This window comes from Cetorhinus maximus, chromosome 7 (genome assembly GCF_964194155.1).
Source record: "Cetorhinus maximus chromosome 7, sCetMax3.hap1.1, whole genome shotgun sequence".
Classification (NCBI taxonomy): domain Eukaryota; kingdom Metazoa; phylum Chordata; class Chondrichthyes; order Lamniformes; family Cetorhinidae; genus Cetorhinus; species Cetorhinus maximus.
In genome coordinates this window covers 130,703,365-130,721,178 of record NC_135885.1, presented here as the reverse complement: position 1 = coordinate 130,721,178, position 17,814 = coordinate 130,703,365, and the positions used below count along the sequence as shown (strand labels likewise).

The following is a 17,814-nucleotide window of genomic DNA, read 5'->3' as shown; positions in this document are numbered from 1 at the left end:
GCTGATTTAATGGCTATAAACTACAGAACACTTTACTTCAAATGGTGAACTACGCAATGGAAAGGAGGTTAAGCATTATTGAAATTGGATTAGTTCCCTAAATTGCCATGCAAATGCTTTCACTATCTGGGATCCCATTCATAAAATAAGTGATCCGTTTAAAGATGTTGGAGCTCATTTTAATACTTGAAGTAATCTTGTATTTACATTATAAAAAACCATTTACTCACAGCCTCTGCTTCTGCTCTTGTCTTGTAAGTAATGATTGCATGGCGAGAGCAATCACCAATCTGACAATCCTCAATTTCGCCAAATTGCTTAAAAGAGAAATACAACAAAATATTTTAACCATTAAATTTTCAAATATTGTTTTTATGGTTATGTTTTCAGCCTTCTGTTTATTGAAGGTAATTAAATGAGGAAATGTATTCACTAGAAATTGAAATGCTGTTGGACATAGCTTGAAATGAACCTTGTGCACTGTAAAATACTGCACCTGAACGATGGAATTAAAAAATAACAGAATTGAACAACATGGGGAAAATGCGTAATCCTAATTAGCCCAGACTTGACAATATTGACACGTTCCAGCACAGACACACCTGTGGCGTGTACGCACACATTTCATGGACCGCACTGGATTTTGTGCCATGTCCTGCGTGCCTCCTGGGCTACTGGCAAAGAAAATGCCTGCCAGAAAGGTTGGCCTGCAGTGCATTTGACTGGGGAATGCAAAATTGAACAGAGAAGTAACTCTTAAAAGGACTGCAGCTTGTCATAAGATGTTTAGAATGTAGAGGTGACACAGAAGGTTTCTACGACAACAGCTTGTATTTATATAGCACTTTAAAGTAGTAAAAAGCTCCAAGGTGCTTCACAGGAGTGTTACCCAAACAAAATTTGACAATGAATCACATAAGGAGATGTTAGGGCAGATGAAAAATAAAGCTTAGTCAAAGAATGAGATTTTAAGGAGCGTTTTAAAGGAAGGACAGAAAAAAAGGTAGAGCGATTTCGGGAGGGGATTCGAGGGCTTGGGTCCAGGCAACTGCGGGCAGTGACAGAGTGAAGATTATCAAGTGTTCCATTTGATCGCTTTCCACAGAACCATACAAGTTTAATGCGTGGGAGCCATTCGCCTATCATGGGCTGCCTCCATTATACTGAAACTAAAATTAATTTCATTATGTTCCGTCTTCATAGCCATGAGTGTTATTCTGCTTTAAACGTTTAACAGAAGTAATTAAGTGAGATAAATAATATACCATGTGTGGCAGCACTAAGAGATCCACTGAGTACACTACAAAAATTTCATTTGTAAAATAAGATTGACTATCATGTATTATTGGCACAGCAATGTTAAAATTTAATTGTATTGACTCACTTGCCACAACCAAATATAGTGAAGGTGAGTGACAGTGCAGTAAATCTGCCAAAATGGGTGCCCCTATTTGAGACAGACACCCACCGTCTAGCAAAAAAAAAGTCAGCTACATGGAGGGAGGCTGATCAAGTTTATGTCATCACCTAGTTCCCTTCTCTTGGCACTAATGTTTTAAACCAGTCTCCTTTTACAAATTTTGCGCAGAAGATAAAAGGGAACCTCTTAGTACAAGGGCATGTTCTTTCTGGATGAAGGTGAGGGACAGAGTGGTGTGGAGGGTTAAACATTGCCATAGTACCATAGAAAAGTTATAGCGCAGAAAGAGGCCATTCGGCCCATCGTGTCTGTGCCAGCTGAGAAAGAATTAAAAAACCAGCTGCCCATTTTAATCCCACCTTCCAGCACCTGGTCTGTAGCCCTGCAGGTTACAGCACTTTAGGCGCAGATCCAGGTGCCTTTTAAATGAGTTGAGGGTTCCTGCCTCCAACACCAAACCAGGCAGCAAATTCCAAACACCCACCACCCTCTGGGTGAAGAAGTTTTTCCTCATGCTCCCTCTAATCCTTTTACCAATCATCTTAAATCTGTGCCCCCTGGTAACTGACCTCTCTGCTAGGGGAAACAGGGCATCTCTGAGTACTCTCTCCAGACCCCTCATAATCCTGTACCTCAATCAGGTCATCTCTCAGCCTCCTCTGTCCTAAGGAAGATAACCCCAGCCTATCCAATCTTTCCTCATAGCTGCAATTTTCAAGCCCTGGCAACATTCTTGTAAATCTCCTCTGTACTCTCCCCAGAGCAATTATGTCCTTGCTGTAACGTGGCGACCAGAACTGTACACAAAATTCCAGCTGTGGCCTAACCAGTGTTTTATACAGTTCCATCATTACATCACTGCTTTCGTATTCTATATCTCATCCAATAAAGGAAAGCATTCCATATGCTTTCTTTACCACCTTACCCACCTGTCCTGCCACCTTCATGGACCTGTGGACATGCACTCCAAGGTCTCTCACTTCCTCTGCCTCTCCCAATATCCTCCCCTTTACTGTGCATTCCCTAGCTTTGTTTGCCCTCCCCAAATGCATTACCTCACACTTCACTGGATTGAATTCCATCTGCCACTTTTCCGTCCACTCAACCAAACCATTGATTTCATTCTGGAGACAACAGCTATACTTATCACCATCAGTCATCTGCAAATTTCCCCATCATGCCATCCACATTTAAGTCCAACTCATTAATATATACAACAAACAGCAAGGGACCCAACATTCAGCCCTGTGGAATGCCACTGGAAACTGTTTTCCATTCAGAAAATCATCCATCAACCATTACCCTTTGTTTCTCGTTGCTGAGCCAATTTTGAATCCAACTCACTACATTCCCCTGTACCCCATGGCCTCCAGCCAGTTCTGACCAGTTTGCCATGTGGCACCTCATCAAGTGCCTTATTAAAATCCACAAGACAACATCCATTGCACGACCCTCATTAATCCCCCTTGTTACTTGCTCAAAAAATTTAATTCAATTATTAAGGCATGACCTTCCCCTAACAAAACCATGCTGACTATCCCTGATTAATCCATTCCTTTCTAAGTGACAGTTTATCCTGTCTCAGGATTGATTCTAATAATTTGTCCACCACAGAAGTCAGACTGACCGGCCTATAATTATTTGGTCTTCCCCTCGCACCCTTTATAATTGTGGTACAATGTTCGCAGACCTCCAAACCTCTGTCACCTCGCCTGTGTCTAGTGAGGATTGGAAAATGATCCTCAGAGCATCCGCTATTTCCTCCCTGGCTTCCTTTAACAGCCTGGAATACAATCCATCTGGCCTTGGTGACTTATCCATCTTCAAGGTGGTCAGTCCCTCCAGTACATCCCCTCTCACTATGCTTATTATCCTATCTCCTTGGAGGCATGGTTTCAAATCCAGGCTAGAATGCCATAAGTCTCCACTACCTGCAGGCTATGTGAAATCAGTTTTGGCAGCCCCTATTTCATTCCGAACAAGTTTTCTCAAATCCAGCTGTCATTTTGCCGACCTTAGTAAAATATGGCTCGAAGAGGAAAATTGTCTGACTGGTGCAGTAAGGGGTGCGCAGTTCATTAATGTGATATCAAGGCATGTTCAATGCCCTATTGGGTATTCCTAATCGCTCTTGGTCATGATCAAACAACGTGGCTCAGTACGACATCTATCATGCTGACTGAAGTTGAAGTTAAAGATATCAAAAGTGCTTACTGCAAAATGTGGCAGGACTTCATCTTGGTCACTTTCAGAAAAGCCAGATATATTCAATGATTTTGGGCGATGGTCTACGACAGAATGAAAAGGTACACCTCGGCCTCGTCCTCGATGTCCTCTGCCCCGGCCTCTGTGTCCACCTCGTCCCCTGGAGTGGTGCCCTCTTCCACGAACAGAGGAAAGGATCCCGCGTTTAGCAGCCTGTAACATGAATGTGACACACATAACATGATCAGACATATTTAGCAGGTTTAATTTGGTTATGAAAACTATGTTACATTGGAAAAACTTAATCCTGTTAAGTAAACAAGCAAACTCTCCAAAGCTGTTGGGAGTTCAAGAACTCCTCAGAGGGTAACAGGAGCAGCAAATAAAAGCTTAAGCTAGCTGAAAATGGGAAGTATCACAAAAAACTATTTATCTTCCATATCGACACAAGTGGAATGTTGGACTTGCATCAATTACCTTAACTTGCTTGCGCACACACAAACTTAACATTTTTTTCATCTTAATTTAATCTCCATTTTTGCCTCAAATTATGCACTAAGTAGATAATTAAGGAACAAGACATGCTATCCATTTTGTGCGAGGTAAATACTTTCATGACACTTCAATGAAGTTTATCAATAGTTATTCACAAATAGGGAAATCAGCAGAACACAATTTGCTCACATTACTTGTGTCACAAAACTAAAAGCTAAACTGTCCAATCCATGTCAAAAGCAAATGGTAGAGGTTTAAAAATCTACAAGAATGTTCTCCAGTTGCGTCTATGCATCACCAATGAGGCATTTCAAAACTGGGCTCTGATCTCAAATGTCAATTTGGCAGATTTACAGTGCATATCTTTAAGCAATGTAGCAAAACCATCAAAAAATATGCAATACAAATGAAGCATTACATGGTTTTCTGATGATTATATTAAACTGGTAGACAATACTGCCATCTCCTGCAAGCCTCCATTATTGCAGCAAGGTCCCTGGTTTTTATTGTTTCACCAAGTTATGATTTGAGACCGCCTATAAGCTGATAATTGAGATCAACAGAAGTATAATGACAGTTTTGTATCCAGCAAAGCAAGCAGAGGTTGTGGTTAAAACGTTAAGGGAAACGTTGTGAGGTCTCACCTAAGCTTAGCTTCAATTCAGAGGGCTGTAACAGAGATACTCGTTACATGCAAAAAAACTTGATGAAAAATACTGGGCATACACTCAGCTATATAAATTTGCACAGTATTCCTTTGACTAGAAATTCTGCCAGATACACAAGAAACTTGGACAAAACGATTTCCAAAATAATTAGTATAATGGTCAGCAAATCAGCTAGATCTGGAAGTGTGTTTTTCAAGTAAAACATCAAAGTTATTTTTGGAAGGGCCTCAAAAAAAATTGAGAAATGCAATCTACAATCTAAAAGAATGAAGAATGGAAAACTTTGTGACCAGTTAATACAGCAGGCACAGGATATACTTGTACACAAGTATGAAAATGAATACATGCATTTTCTTAATACTTCTCCATTACTGCAGTCATTATTCCTACCTCTAGCTGAAGCTCATTGTACTTTTTTCTAAGTCCAGTGATATCTTCTCCAGCCTGTACTTTCTTATACAAGTCCAACTCTGTATCTAGTAGTTCTCTTTGCATCTATAAAAGAAAAAAAAATCTGTAATGGCTTAAATCCGAATAACTATCAAACTGTGCATAGATGCAACTCAAAATGAAGAAACAGGGACCCAGAACTAAGATGACACATGGATGACTGGCTCCCTCTGAGTATGTGGACATTTTGCTTACTGCACGACGTTTGCAAGTCTCAAAAGGAAGAGAAAGAAGAGGGGCATTTCAATTTTCATGGTTTGCAGTCTAACAAAAAAAAGCGATCAACCTTTTGGATCGGGATGGATAAAATGGACATCATGAGTTTCACTAAAGGCACATTAGGTAAAAGCAGTACCAGGTTAGCACAGATCAGAAAATACTTGATTTGAAGCAGAGTTGACTGATGTGAACTAGGACAGCAATTGGAGCAAAAAAACCATCAAGGATTTGGGAAGCTCCGACAGAATACCCGGCAAGCTGTGGCACCATTAGAAAGGAAAAGCTTGCAAATAAAAGCTATGAAAAGTAGTAACAACTTGAGACAGGGGCAAAGTCTGAATGCTTTCTTTTGCTATATTTTGGTTATTTATTGGCCCAAATTTTCCAATATGAGGAAAGACCTCAGACTCAAGTTGAGTCGCTGATGTGTCTTGGGGCCCTGAGGAAGTTACAACATACGCACATCTGCAGTACTTAGTCTTACTGGAAGTCTAAAGTTCCAACTGCTGGTCTTACCCTACCGGACTGATCCATGGTTTCAACGACAGTGGTGTCAGATGGCCAGAACTAGAAAGACTTGGGTTGTTTGCGCTATACTTATGCTACTTTTTACACATATTTACGGAGTTTTTAATATCAGGTATAAAATCAACGTAACCCATAAATCAGTGGAGTGTCAAAGCATTCCAGCACCAACAGCAAAGTTCACCCCGACGCCCCCTCCTTCCCAACAATGTTCACCCCCCCTCCCCTCACCTTGGACAATGTCCAACCCCCTCCCACATCCCACAGTATGTTCACCCCCTGCCACATCCCCTCTCCCAACTCACCTTCCAGGATCCCTGTCCAGCCAACGTCAGAAGAGTTAGAAACAAAAAGCTAAAAGCTACTGCGGATGCTGGAAATCCAAAACAAAATAAAAACAGAATTACCTGGAAAAACTCAGCAAGTCTGGCAGCATCGGCGGAGAAGAAATCAGTCAACGTTTCGAGCCCTCATGGCCCTTCAGCAGAACTGAAGCATAGTTTCAACAAGGGAGAAATATAAATTGGTTTAAGGTGGGTGGGGGGGAAGAGACACATTGAGGGTGTGGTGTGAGCAGATAATCAAAAGATGTCAGAGACAAAAGGGTCAAAGAGGTGTTGAAGGTGGTGGTCTTTGTCTGAGAAAAGTGCTAATTAAGAATGCAAGACAGGATATTCAAAGTACAGCTCTAGTGGGGGTGGGGTGGAAAGACTAAAGGTTTTAGTTTTAGATTTAAAAATAATGGAAATAGGTGGGGAAAGAAGAATCTATATAAATTATTGAAAAAAAAGGCGGGTGGGGGGGGGAAAGAAACGGGGTGGGGATGGGGGGAGGGGGAGTTTAAGATCTAAAGTTGTTGAATTCAATATTCAGCCCAGAAGGCTGTAAAGTGCCTAGTCGGAAGATGAGGTGCTGTTCCTCCAGTTTGCGTTGGGCTTCACTGGAACAATGCAGCAAGCCAAGGACAGACATGTGGGCAAGAGAACAGGGTGGAGTGTTAAAATGGCAAGCGACAGGGAGGTTTGGGTCTTTCTTGCGGACAGACCGCAGGTGTTCCGCAAAACGGTCGCCCAGTTTGCGTTTGGTCTCTCCAATGTAGAGGAGACCGCATTGGGAGCAACGAATGCAGTAGACTAAGTTAGGGGAAATGCAAGTGAAATGCTGTTAGTATGCTGTTAGAAGAGTTAGTATAGTTGGGGAGTGCAGGGGCTGAACACTGGTAGAGTGACAGAGGGAGGGTTGAACACTGTCTATGGTTGAGGGAGCAGGTGAACACTGTTGGGAGGATGGCAGGGAAATGAACATTGTTGAGGAGGTGGATGGGGTATTAGCACTGTCAGAGGTTTTGCAGTTTTGGAGGCTGACAAACATAAAGCAACATAAATCAATAAACCTAAGGGTGTGTCTTCAGTTCACGACGCGAAAAGCTGAGCTGGCATTACTTACAACAATTTGCTTCCCACTGTGGGTTTGCCCATGCATTGGAAGATGCAAAGACTCCAATGCAAAATGGTAAGTGGGCGGTTTAAATAGGAGTCAGTCTCAGATGCACCCTCTCTGACACTATTGGATGATCTGGGCCAATGCTTGTAGACTTACTAGTTAAAAACACAGTTGAGTGTTGTAGAGAAACTGTCATTATTTGAATGGTTTCTGGTGGGTTTACTACAGATTTCTGTGAAAATGTTCAAGGAGCACATAGACTTTAATCAAAAATTTGAACTTCATTTTATACATATAAAACATTCAGGGGAAAAAAACACGAGATTAAACTTTTTTTCTCACATCATTTAATTTTCGAAAATGGAAACTTATTCTCTGAAAACAGAACACTCAGAAAGCCATCACTTGAATACAATACCTGAGCTTTGGTTTTCACTGTTTTGGGAGCAGTACAGCCTGTTCCACTTGCTTTCAATTCATCTTGTAGTTTGGTTATACTCTTGGTTAAGGCCTGCAGTGTTTTCATAATTTCTGTCTTATCTTCAGATTTCATTTTTTTGTTTTTCTCCAGCTTTGATATCAAGATCTAAATATTGATTCAAAAAGTATTGATGACAAAGCGCCCTGGATCCAACTTTCTTAGACAAGACTACCTTTCTTCAAAAGCAAAAACATAGCACATTATATTGGAACAATTTTGTTATAGTATTGTTAGGCCAGAGTTTGGTGAGGGGATGGAGAAAAAAAATCAAGAGTTGGTTCACTATCTTTGAAGAATCTGTTAGTTTGATTCTCCAATCTGTGTAACAGCTCAAATTAGGGGGTTTACATCTGGGTCGAAGAAGGGGCCCTGGGACTTTCAGCTCCATAAAAGCAATCCAGTAATTCAAACCATTAGTTAATTCTGACTTTCCAAGTTTAGGTGATTGAAGCAGTGTTTAGGAGAAAATCAGAACTCAACAGATATGCATTAGAAGAACAAAGCAGGTGAAGGGAACCGTTGCAATTTCCTACAAAAATAATAGTTTTGCCAAAATTGTACTGAACTGGGTTGAAATGCTAACTTAATTTCACTGCTCTAAACTGGGTGAAGAATGAGACTATGAAATTAAAAAAAAACACCCTCTGTTATGGATTCTCCTTCCAATCTGATTCAACCGACAGTCTTAGAAGTTGCAGTGACTTAACCAAGGCAAAGTACTTAATAGAATTTCTGTCCATTCCTCTCTTGCTACCTCGAATTTTTGGCAGAAAAGGCACTTACACTCTGCCGGTACAGCTTAGAATTCACTCCAGCTGCTTTCGTAGTACTTTTGATGTGTGGACCTTGTGCGCCAGCAACACCAGCAAGCCAAAATCAAAATTATACTTCAATTTAACACTAAAGACAAGAAAAAACCTTTTTATACCCCAGTTGGATCTTCCTGACTGATACCAGCTTTCCCGAGATTGGCAAACACAGTATTCCAGCCCACCAGAATCCCCAACAATATAATGATATTGGGAAGTTGCTGCAGTGGATTAAAAAAAAGTGACTGTGTGCTCATAGCAGAAAGCTGTTATCAATGGCTGTGACCTGTTTAAACACTGGTTACCAGTAGTGTCCCCCACAAATTGTCATTCAGGTTTTTGCCCTCTCTTATCTATATTAATGGCCTGGATGCAGGTTAAGGTTCTTCAGGCAATGACTTCCAAGTCTGTGGTTGATATGAAGACTTGTGAAACTAAATGATTACATGAAGGCCATGGTGTGCTGGGGAATGCATCCACATTTGGCAAATGGAATTTAAGTTAGAAGAATGCAGTGTTATGCTTCTCGGCAGGACCAATGCCACACATATTTGCAAACTTAAGGGCTGGTGATCAAAAATGTTCTTGGGATTATAAAATGATCCCTGAAGACTTTACAATCAATGCAATGAAGTCATAGCTACAGAAAATACGGTAATGGCTTGCAGTCACAGGAGTCTCCATTATAAAATAAAATAGATCATTTTCAAAAAGACCTTGGTTAAGCATCATTTCTGGCCCCCTCACATGATGTGCAATATTGAAGCTCGAGAAAAGGCTGAGAAGGAGCATAAGAAATGAATCCCTGTTTAAAAGACCTTTGCTACCCAGATTGGCTTAAAGAGCTCAGTCTAAATATTTCAAACACACAGACTCGAGCAGTTTGATTGAGTACCATTAAAAAGTGAAAAGGCTTGACTGTGTTTGTGCTGACAAATTACTTCAATCAGATAGTTTGTGGAGGATCTGGGATCTTGCATATACATTCACAAGAAGACACAGGGCTGATTTAAAGTGATTCTTGTTCCAGAAATGGTATATATTTGAAACAAGTTATTGGCTTGCTCAATGGGGCTGATTTACCATGTAATTTCAGGGGTGTGGAGGGTTTCCTGACTGTGGTAGAGAATATTATTCAAGCGGTAGGAAACAAATGTGCTACACTGGACTAGTTTTGATTGCCTACAGGCAATCACCACCACCAACCCACCTGCAATCAGCTCTGGATTTCCAATCTGCTTTTCTGTCCCTTTCACAAGTATACTTGTTACCTCAGGCTGAAAGAATCTCTTGACATAATGCATAAGGCAACATGTATGGGATAGGCTAGATGGCCTAATCTTAACATTTTTGTACATTAATCTGACAACTACAGGGCATCAATATGTATGTGAAGGGCAATTCATATGTACTGAGATTCTATCATTACTTTGTATTCGCTCACAGCCAACCTGCAGGTACAAATTATACCAGGATCCACTCTGCAGCCAGCTCACAAGGAGACTGATTCCACAACATAAACATAAATGGACAAAAAGCACACTGTGCAATTTTATCCATGTATAAATAATTAAAAAGGGACTACCTGCGCATCCATAAATTACACTCCCCTGTGAAAGTGGAAGATTATCCTGTTATACAAATCAATAAAGGAATATCTGCAGTGTTAAGACTATACTAAGCATCTCAATGCTGATCAGTATGCTTAAAATACGTATTTTTTTTATTCATTCACGGGATGTGGGCTTCACTGGCTGGGCCAGCATTTATTGCCCATCCTTAGTTGACCTTCTGAGAAGGTGGTGGTGAGCTGCCTTCTTGAATCTCTCCAGTCCATGTGGTGTAGGTATACCCACAGTACTGTTAGGAAGGGAGGTCCAGGATTTTGACCTAGTGACAGTGAGGGAACGGCAACATATTATCAAGTCAGGGTGGTCAGTGTCATGGAGGGGAGCTTCCAGGTGGTCGTGTTCCCATCTATCTGCTGCCCTTGTCCTTCCAGATGGTAGTGGTCGTGGGTTTGGAAGGTGCTATCTAAGCAGCCTTGGTGAATTTCTGCAGTGCATCTTGTAGATGGTACACACTGCTGCTACTGTGCATCGGTGAAGAGAGTGAATGTTTGTGGACGTAGTGCCAATCAAGCTGGCTGCTTTGTCCTGGACGCTGTCAAGCTTCTTGAGTGTTGTGGGAGCTACCCTCATCCAGGCAAGTGGGGAGTATTCCAACAGACTCCTGACTTGTGCTTTGTAGATGGTGGACAGGCTTTGGGGAGTCAGGTGGTGAGTTACTTGTTGCAGGATTCTTAGCCTCTGGCTTGCTCTTGTAGCCAGTGTTTATATGGCTAGTCCAGTTCAATTTCTGGTCAATGATAACCCCCAGGATGTTGATAGTGAGGGATTCAGTGATGGTAATGCCACTGAACATCAATGAGCGATAGTTAGATTCTTGGTTATTGGAGATGGTCATTGCCCGGCACTTGTGTGGCACGAATGTTACTTTCCACTCGTCAACCCAAGCCTGGGTATTGTCCAGGTCTTGCTGCATTTGGACATGGACTGCTTTAGTATCTAAGTCGTCGCGAATGGTGCTGAACATTGTGCAATCAGCTAACAAATCAGAAGGCAGGGATTTCATCAGATTGATTTCAGAAAAATAAATGCTGATTAAATACCTTTTGGGTTTCTATGTGTTTTTCTAAAATCTCTCGTTTCTTTTTCCTCACATCTTGCTGAAGTCGAAGCGTATCCTGTAAAATCATAAAACAGGCTTAAAACTATGAACGACTGGAACATATAACCAAAGAGGAAAGCAAAAGTCCAAAGTGGAGGGAGAGAAAAAACAATGTTTATAAGCATTATATATTAGCTTATCTTCACCTGTAGGTTACTGCTCAAGATATAGGCCCTCAGGTTTTATGTTAGTCTTATAATAATACTCAGCACCAGCCTAAGTCATCTTAAGGAAAAATGCTCAGCTGGTCAAGCTAGTTGTGTGCCTCCAGAATGCAGGTCTACAGTAAAAAGTTTGTTATTTTTCAATTGGTTTCCTATCCAAAGGAAACTTGTATTTTTTGAACCACTGGAACGGAAATTATATTTGGATAACACCTATTATTCCTCCCAGTCAATCTTTGCACATTTAATTCGAAATCGATGAACGCCAAAAAAACACAAACCAAATGAAGTGACAATTTTAGTTAGAAAAACTACACAATCTAGACTACTCAGTGAAGTGAACTTTTAGGGATGGGATATCATAGTTTGTAGCATATAAACCGACCTAGCGTAGAAGATGACCCAATTTTTCCAGTGCCAAATTTCATGCTTTTTTCAAATACTCGGTGTATAAGTCATATCCTCTTTTCTGTTACAAAAAGCTATACTCAAATTAGTACGCAGCCTTAATTTTTCACCTCAGAAATGCATGTTTTGCTTATATTGTAATTCGGTGCACAGGATCAAGCAAGCAATACAGGCTACGTTGCAAAGGGCATGCAGAAGACTTTAAGATACGCCCACACAGACATGCATGGCACGGTGAGTGACAGACAAAAATGGGTCCTCCAGCCAGAAGAACGAAGTACGAAGCTGCTTTCAAGCTAAAAGTCATAACGTATGCTAACTCATCAAATAACCGTGCTGCAGCAAGGGAATGTGGTGTTACAGAACAACTGGTATGACAATGGAAGGAGGAGGAATCCTTCCTGAAAATGATGTCCAAGACCAAATGCAACATGAGAACAGGTACCAACCACTGGTCTAATCTTGAGAAGCATGTATTGGAATGGGTCTTCGAAAATTGTTAAAATGGTTACATCATCACCAGAAATGCAATGTTTTTTTACCCACTTAAGTGGGCTAAATCAAACCAAGTCCAGCAAAGATTTCACCAGCTAGTTGGTGTAACTGCTTTATGGAATGAAACAGTCTAGTGTTGCGGCAGAAGACCAAGGTTGCTCAGACTATCAAAAGACCTTGATGCAAAAATTACTATTTGTTATCATTCATAATCAGACATTAGCAAAAACACGAGTACCCATTAAGTCACATGGCAACATGGATGAAATGCCCGTGAATTTCAATATGCTCAGCAATCAAACTGTGGAATGGAAAGGTTCGGAAACAATTCTAGTGAAAACAACAGAACAGGAGAAAACGAGATTCACGGTGGTACTAGCTTGCATGGCTGGCAGAACGAAATTAAAGCCAATGGTAATTTTCAAATGTAAAACCATGCCAAAAATCAAGTTCCCTGTAGGAGATTTTGGGCATGTCCATGACAACGGTTGGCTAGCTGTATCGAGGATGGAGTGAAATTATGCATCAATAACGTGTGGAATAGGCATTCTGGTGGCCTACTTAAAGAATGCAGATTATTGAGGGACATGTTCAGATCCCATATAACCGGTGAGATCAAGAGGCACCTGCTAAGAAATAACACCCATAATGCAGTTATGCTAGGAGGTCTAAAGTCCATAGTTTGACCTTTGGACGTGTCCCTCAACAAGCAATTCAAGAATCATGGTCAGGCTGAGTGAAACAGGTGGATTGCTGTTGGAGAAAAAACCTTCAAGTGGACATGTGTGTGCTACCCTGCTTACTGTTGTATGTTTTCATTATCAATGCTATATGCTATTAGCACACAGTCATCAGATCATTCAAAAAGAAAGCGAAATATCCAATTCAATGGATGGAGAGGAAGATGATTTGTTCTGGAGGGACGACTCTGAAACTGAAAGTGCCACATCTGATCCAGAGTGGGATCCTTATGATGATGCCACAGCCAAAGTGACTTGGAATGAATTTGGCATTGGATGCCAAAGACAATGAATTTGATGGTTTTAAAAATGCTTTTATGTTGGTACATATAATATGAAGTACCGCTTTTTTCACATTTTAAAATGGCAACCACCCACATCCACACCAGCTGTTCACATTTTATATCCAGCATATTAAGTTGACCCCCTGATTTTGGAAGAAATTTGGGAGGCTTCAAGGGTTGACTTTTATGCCTTGATTTACAGTACTTAACTTGCTACTATGCAACCAGTTAATCAGGTAAAGAATTGGGCAATGGCATTAAACAGGAACCGGGTTTTAAAATGGAAAAAGTGAATGAATTTTGCATCATATATAATGCATTGTAGCTTTTATAGAAGAATTTAAAACTATGACTTGCTGACAACTTAAGTCCAAATTCTTTATTTTTGTGAATAAATATAAATTTCCTATCCTCAAACATTCATCAGTCATGTTCAAACGAACATGCTCAACAGTATGTACACAAATTACAAAGCATACAACTTTCATAAACCCAACAAACCTGTTTTTTTTTGGGTGTCTCTGTAGAATCTGATGAAATAGTACCTAATGTTTTTTGTGCTGCCTTTAGGGCAGCAGGATTGTAGACGGTTTTTGTAAGGCCTGTTGTAGTTGACAATACCTGCAGCACAAATATAGCTTTATTTTCCACCATAAAAGGAAATAAGGTGAAGATAAAGAAAAACATTTTTACAAGTACAGCAATTTATCATAGCGAAGATCATACAAAATATCATGCTAAAGACAAATAATTTTTGGTGTGTTAACTATTAAGACAGAATATTTCAAATGATATCTGTAACCATACAGCATTCCATAAGTAGGTTAAAATTGCCAATGTACATCAAGTTTGTTCTTGCAGACACAAAGAACAAGAATTAACCAACTGTGGGAATTCTGTTAAGAGTATAATGGGACCCAATTATGAACCACATTTGCCTTTAAACACAATGTTCAAAGAGTGAAAAGAGTATGTTATGCAGACGCTAATGTTTCTGCTATTACTATCAACTGAACTCTACCTTTTCAGTAGGAGCAGGTTCTGTGCGTTTAGTCGCAAAACCAAGTCGATCTCTAACTGACAGCTTAGTTGCATTCTGATGGGTAAAGGAAATGATACATTACATACAATATCATATTCTCTCTCTCATTTTTCAATAGATGTATAACCTACTTTTACAGTCCAATTTCCTCATGCAGAGCAATCATCTAGGGACACTTACCTTTCAGAAAATCTATTACCTTTTGGGTTCTCACAATGGCTCGTCAAATTGGTTCAGTAAATTATGTTTGGACAGCTATGATTTTCCCCCTTCCTTCTCCCCCAAAAATGAATTATAGATGTTTGGATAAGGTATTGGACGCTGCTCAGCATCTTATTCTTTCATGGGATATGGGTGTCGCTGGCTAAGCCAGATGTGTTGTCCAACATGAACTGCCCTTCAGGTGGCAGTGAGCAGTGTTCTTGAACTGTTACACTCCATGTGGTGTAGGTACTCCCAGATTGCTGTTTCGAAGGGAGTTTCAGGATTTTGACCCAGTGAGAGTGAAGACAGCGATATAGTTTCAAATGAGGAGGGTGTGTGGCTTAGAAGGAAACTTGCAGGTGGTGGTGCTCCAATGCATCTGCTGCCCTTGTGCTTCTAGGTGGTAGAGGCCACAGGTTTGGAAGGTGCTATCAAAGGAGACTTGGCAAGTTGCTACAAAACATCTTGTAGATGGTACACATCGCTGCCACTGTGCATTGGTGGTGGAGGATGTGGATGCTCAAGGTGGTGGATGGGGTGCCAATCGAGCAGGCGGCTTTGTCCTGGATGGTGTCCAGCTTCTTGAGTGGTGTTAGAGCTGCACTCATCCAGGCAAGTGGAAAGTATTCCATCACACTCCTGACTTGTGCTTTGTCAATGGTGGACAGGTTTTGGGGCATCAGTAGGAGAGTTATGAGCTGCAGAATTGCCAGGCTCTGACCTGCTCTTGTAACCATAGTATTTATATGGCTGGTCCAGTTCAGTTTATGGAAATACACCCCAGGAAGGGAAGAGTGGGTAAGGAAAAAGTGCCAGAGGAAATTGGCAAAATTTGTATCAGAACTGGTGAAGTGACACTGACCTGAAACATTAACTCTGATCTCTCACCACACGTGACTGATCTGCTGACTATTTCCAGCATTTTATGTTTTTATTTCCAGCTTCTGCATCTTTTGTATTCCACCAAATTATTATTTCACCTTAAGCAATACACATCCTTCAAATTCATTATAGCTAGCCAGTTTTCAGGCTACACCACTTGAATAATCGGTAAAAGAGTTACCATCCTTCATGAAATCATTTAGACACAAGTTATTGAGATAAAGAATCCTAGTATAACAAATATTTATATAGCATCTTTAATGTAATAAAGCAGCCTAAGGTGCTTCACAGGAGCATTATAAAGCAAGATATGACACCAAGCCAGATTGAGATATTAGGTTAGATGGCCAAAAGCTTGGTCAAAGAAATAAGTTTTAAGGAATGTTTTAAAGAGGGAAGCAAGGTCGAGGGGCAGAGAGGTAGAGGAAAGGAATTTCCAAACTTAAGTCTTATCTAGGCAGCTGAAGGCACAGGCATCAATGCGGCGGAGCGATTAAAATTGGGGATGCTCCAAGGGGTCAGAATTACACGAGTGCAGATATCTTGGAGTGTTGTGAGCCTGATGGAGTCTACAGAGATAAGGAGGGTCCAGGCGATGGGAGGATTTGAAAGATGAAAGTTTTAAAATCAAGATGTTGCTTGGCCAGGAGCCAATGTAGATCAGCAAACACGGGAATGATAGGCGAATGGGACTTTGCTGCCCATGTCTCAACTCGCACAGAGTTTTGGATGATGTCAAGTGTATGGAGGGCAAATTGTGGGAACCAGCCAGCAGTCTGTTGGAATAGTCAAATCTCACTTGTAGCACAAAGTCAAAATATTTCCAGCATTTCAGGTTAAACTGGATTTTCAGCAACACAAAAAAGAGCAGCAGGAACATGCAATTTGAAAGTGTGAAGAAACTTGTGGGGCCAGGACAGAAATATTAACTCAAGAGTAACCATCAAAGTTGTGCTACACTTTTGGAGTGAATCACTAGCGGGAAAAAGTATTTTCAATGGAGGAAACTGCAGAGAGCTCCTCCTGAGAGGAAAGAAACAATGGCAAGTCTCAGCATGCAATACTTCCACTAAGTGAAGTGGTCACCAAAAATTTGAAGGAGGGAATTTGAGATGGCAATTGTTCCATAGAGAAATATGGGTAATATCATATGGTCTGTGGAAACTGAAAGAAGAGTCTATACCAGAACTAGTACATTACAGCAGAAACAGCACTTCTGTTATGAATTAAGGAATACTTGACAGCAGATCATAATTGTACATACCTGAATGCTGGCTATAGGAATGACCTGAGTTTGCGTGGGTTCTATATTTCCTTGTGGCAGGGGCCCCAGTCTGTCCTTCACAGATTGTTTGACAGCTGTGAAAGGGGATGGTGTAACTGGCTGCTGCAGTCCACAAACCACCTTAAAAGAAAGACAAGTGAAAAGAAATAACGGCCTAGAAAAAAATCATGTTACACACTTGAATTCCAAGACAAACTTCAAATATAGTTACAAGTGTGTCTTAATGACTGTCTAATGTAGACTATTTGTTGTAATGTAGAGAAAACAGCTGACATTTAATCATTGGAAAAGGGTTACGTCCAGCACTTAGAAGGATAAGAAATCTATTAATGAACCTTAAGCCAGATCACCAGGTCGACATCCAATATCTATAGCTAGACATTTGAGCACAGACACATGGGCCAATGGCCTCTTTCTGTATTCTATCATTTTATGACTCTGAGGATGCAGCAAAGTATTTAAAAGGCTTGAATAAAAACAGAAAATGCTGGAAATACTCAGCAGGTCACATTAACTGTGTTTCTCTCTCTACATACTTTGCCAGACCTTTTCCAGCATTTTCGTTTTTTAATTTCAGATTTCCAGCATCTGCAGTATTTTGCTTTTGATTTAAAAACTTGTTTTCCCGTTTCTTATATTTATTCTTTCACTCCGTAAAAGATGAGAAGCCCAAAAAAAGGATTTGTAATTGAAAAGATTTCAGATAATGAAGCAACAGGGCCACAACAACCTATATTTACATAGCACCTTTAATGTAATAAAATGTCCCAAGGTGCTTCACAGAGGCATTATAAAACAAGGTATGACACCAAGCCACATAAGGAGATACTAGGTCAATGACCAAAAAAAAGCTTGGTCAAAGGAA

General features: G+C 40.6%; 1 protein-coding gene across 3 annotated transcripts in view; it reads right to left on the bottom strand.

Annotated features, from left to right (window-relative positions):
• Positions 1 to 17,814, bottom strand: part of rbm26 (RNA binding motif protein 26) — an 89,940-nt gene that overhangs the window by 13,333 nt on the left and 58,793 nt on the right. For all 3 annotated transcript variants that reach the window (XM_078545941.1, XM_078545943.1, XM_078545942.1), the window contains exons 13-20: positions 16,929 to 17,069; positions 14,558 to 14,632; positions 14,038 to 14,157; positions 11,387 to 11,461; positions 7,844 to 8,011; positions 5,179 to 5,283; positions 3,635 to 3,838; positions 231 to 317 (exon numbers count right to left, since the gene is read on the bottom strand). In XM_078545941.1, the coding sequence (XP_078402067.1) occupies positions 231 to 317; positions 3,635 to 3,838; positions 5,179 to 5,283; positions 7,844 to 8,011; positions 11,387 to 11,461; positions 14,038 to 14,157; positions 14,558 to 14,632; positions 16,929 to 17,069 (975 nt within the window). The remainder of the gene's footprint in view (positions 1 to 230; positions 318 to 3,634; positions 3,839 to 5,178; positions 5,284 to 7,843; positions 8,012 to 11,386; positions 11,462 to 14,037; positions 14,158 to 14,557; positions 14,633 to 16,928; positions 17,070 to 17,814) is intronic.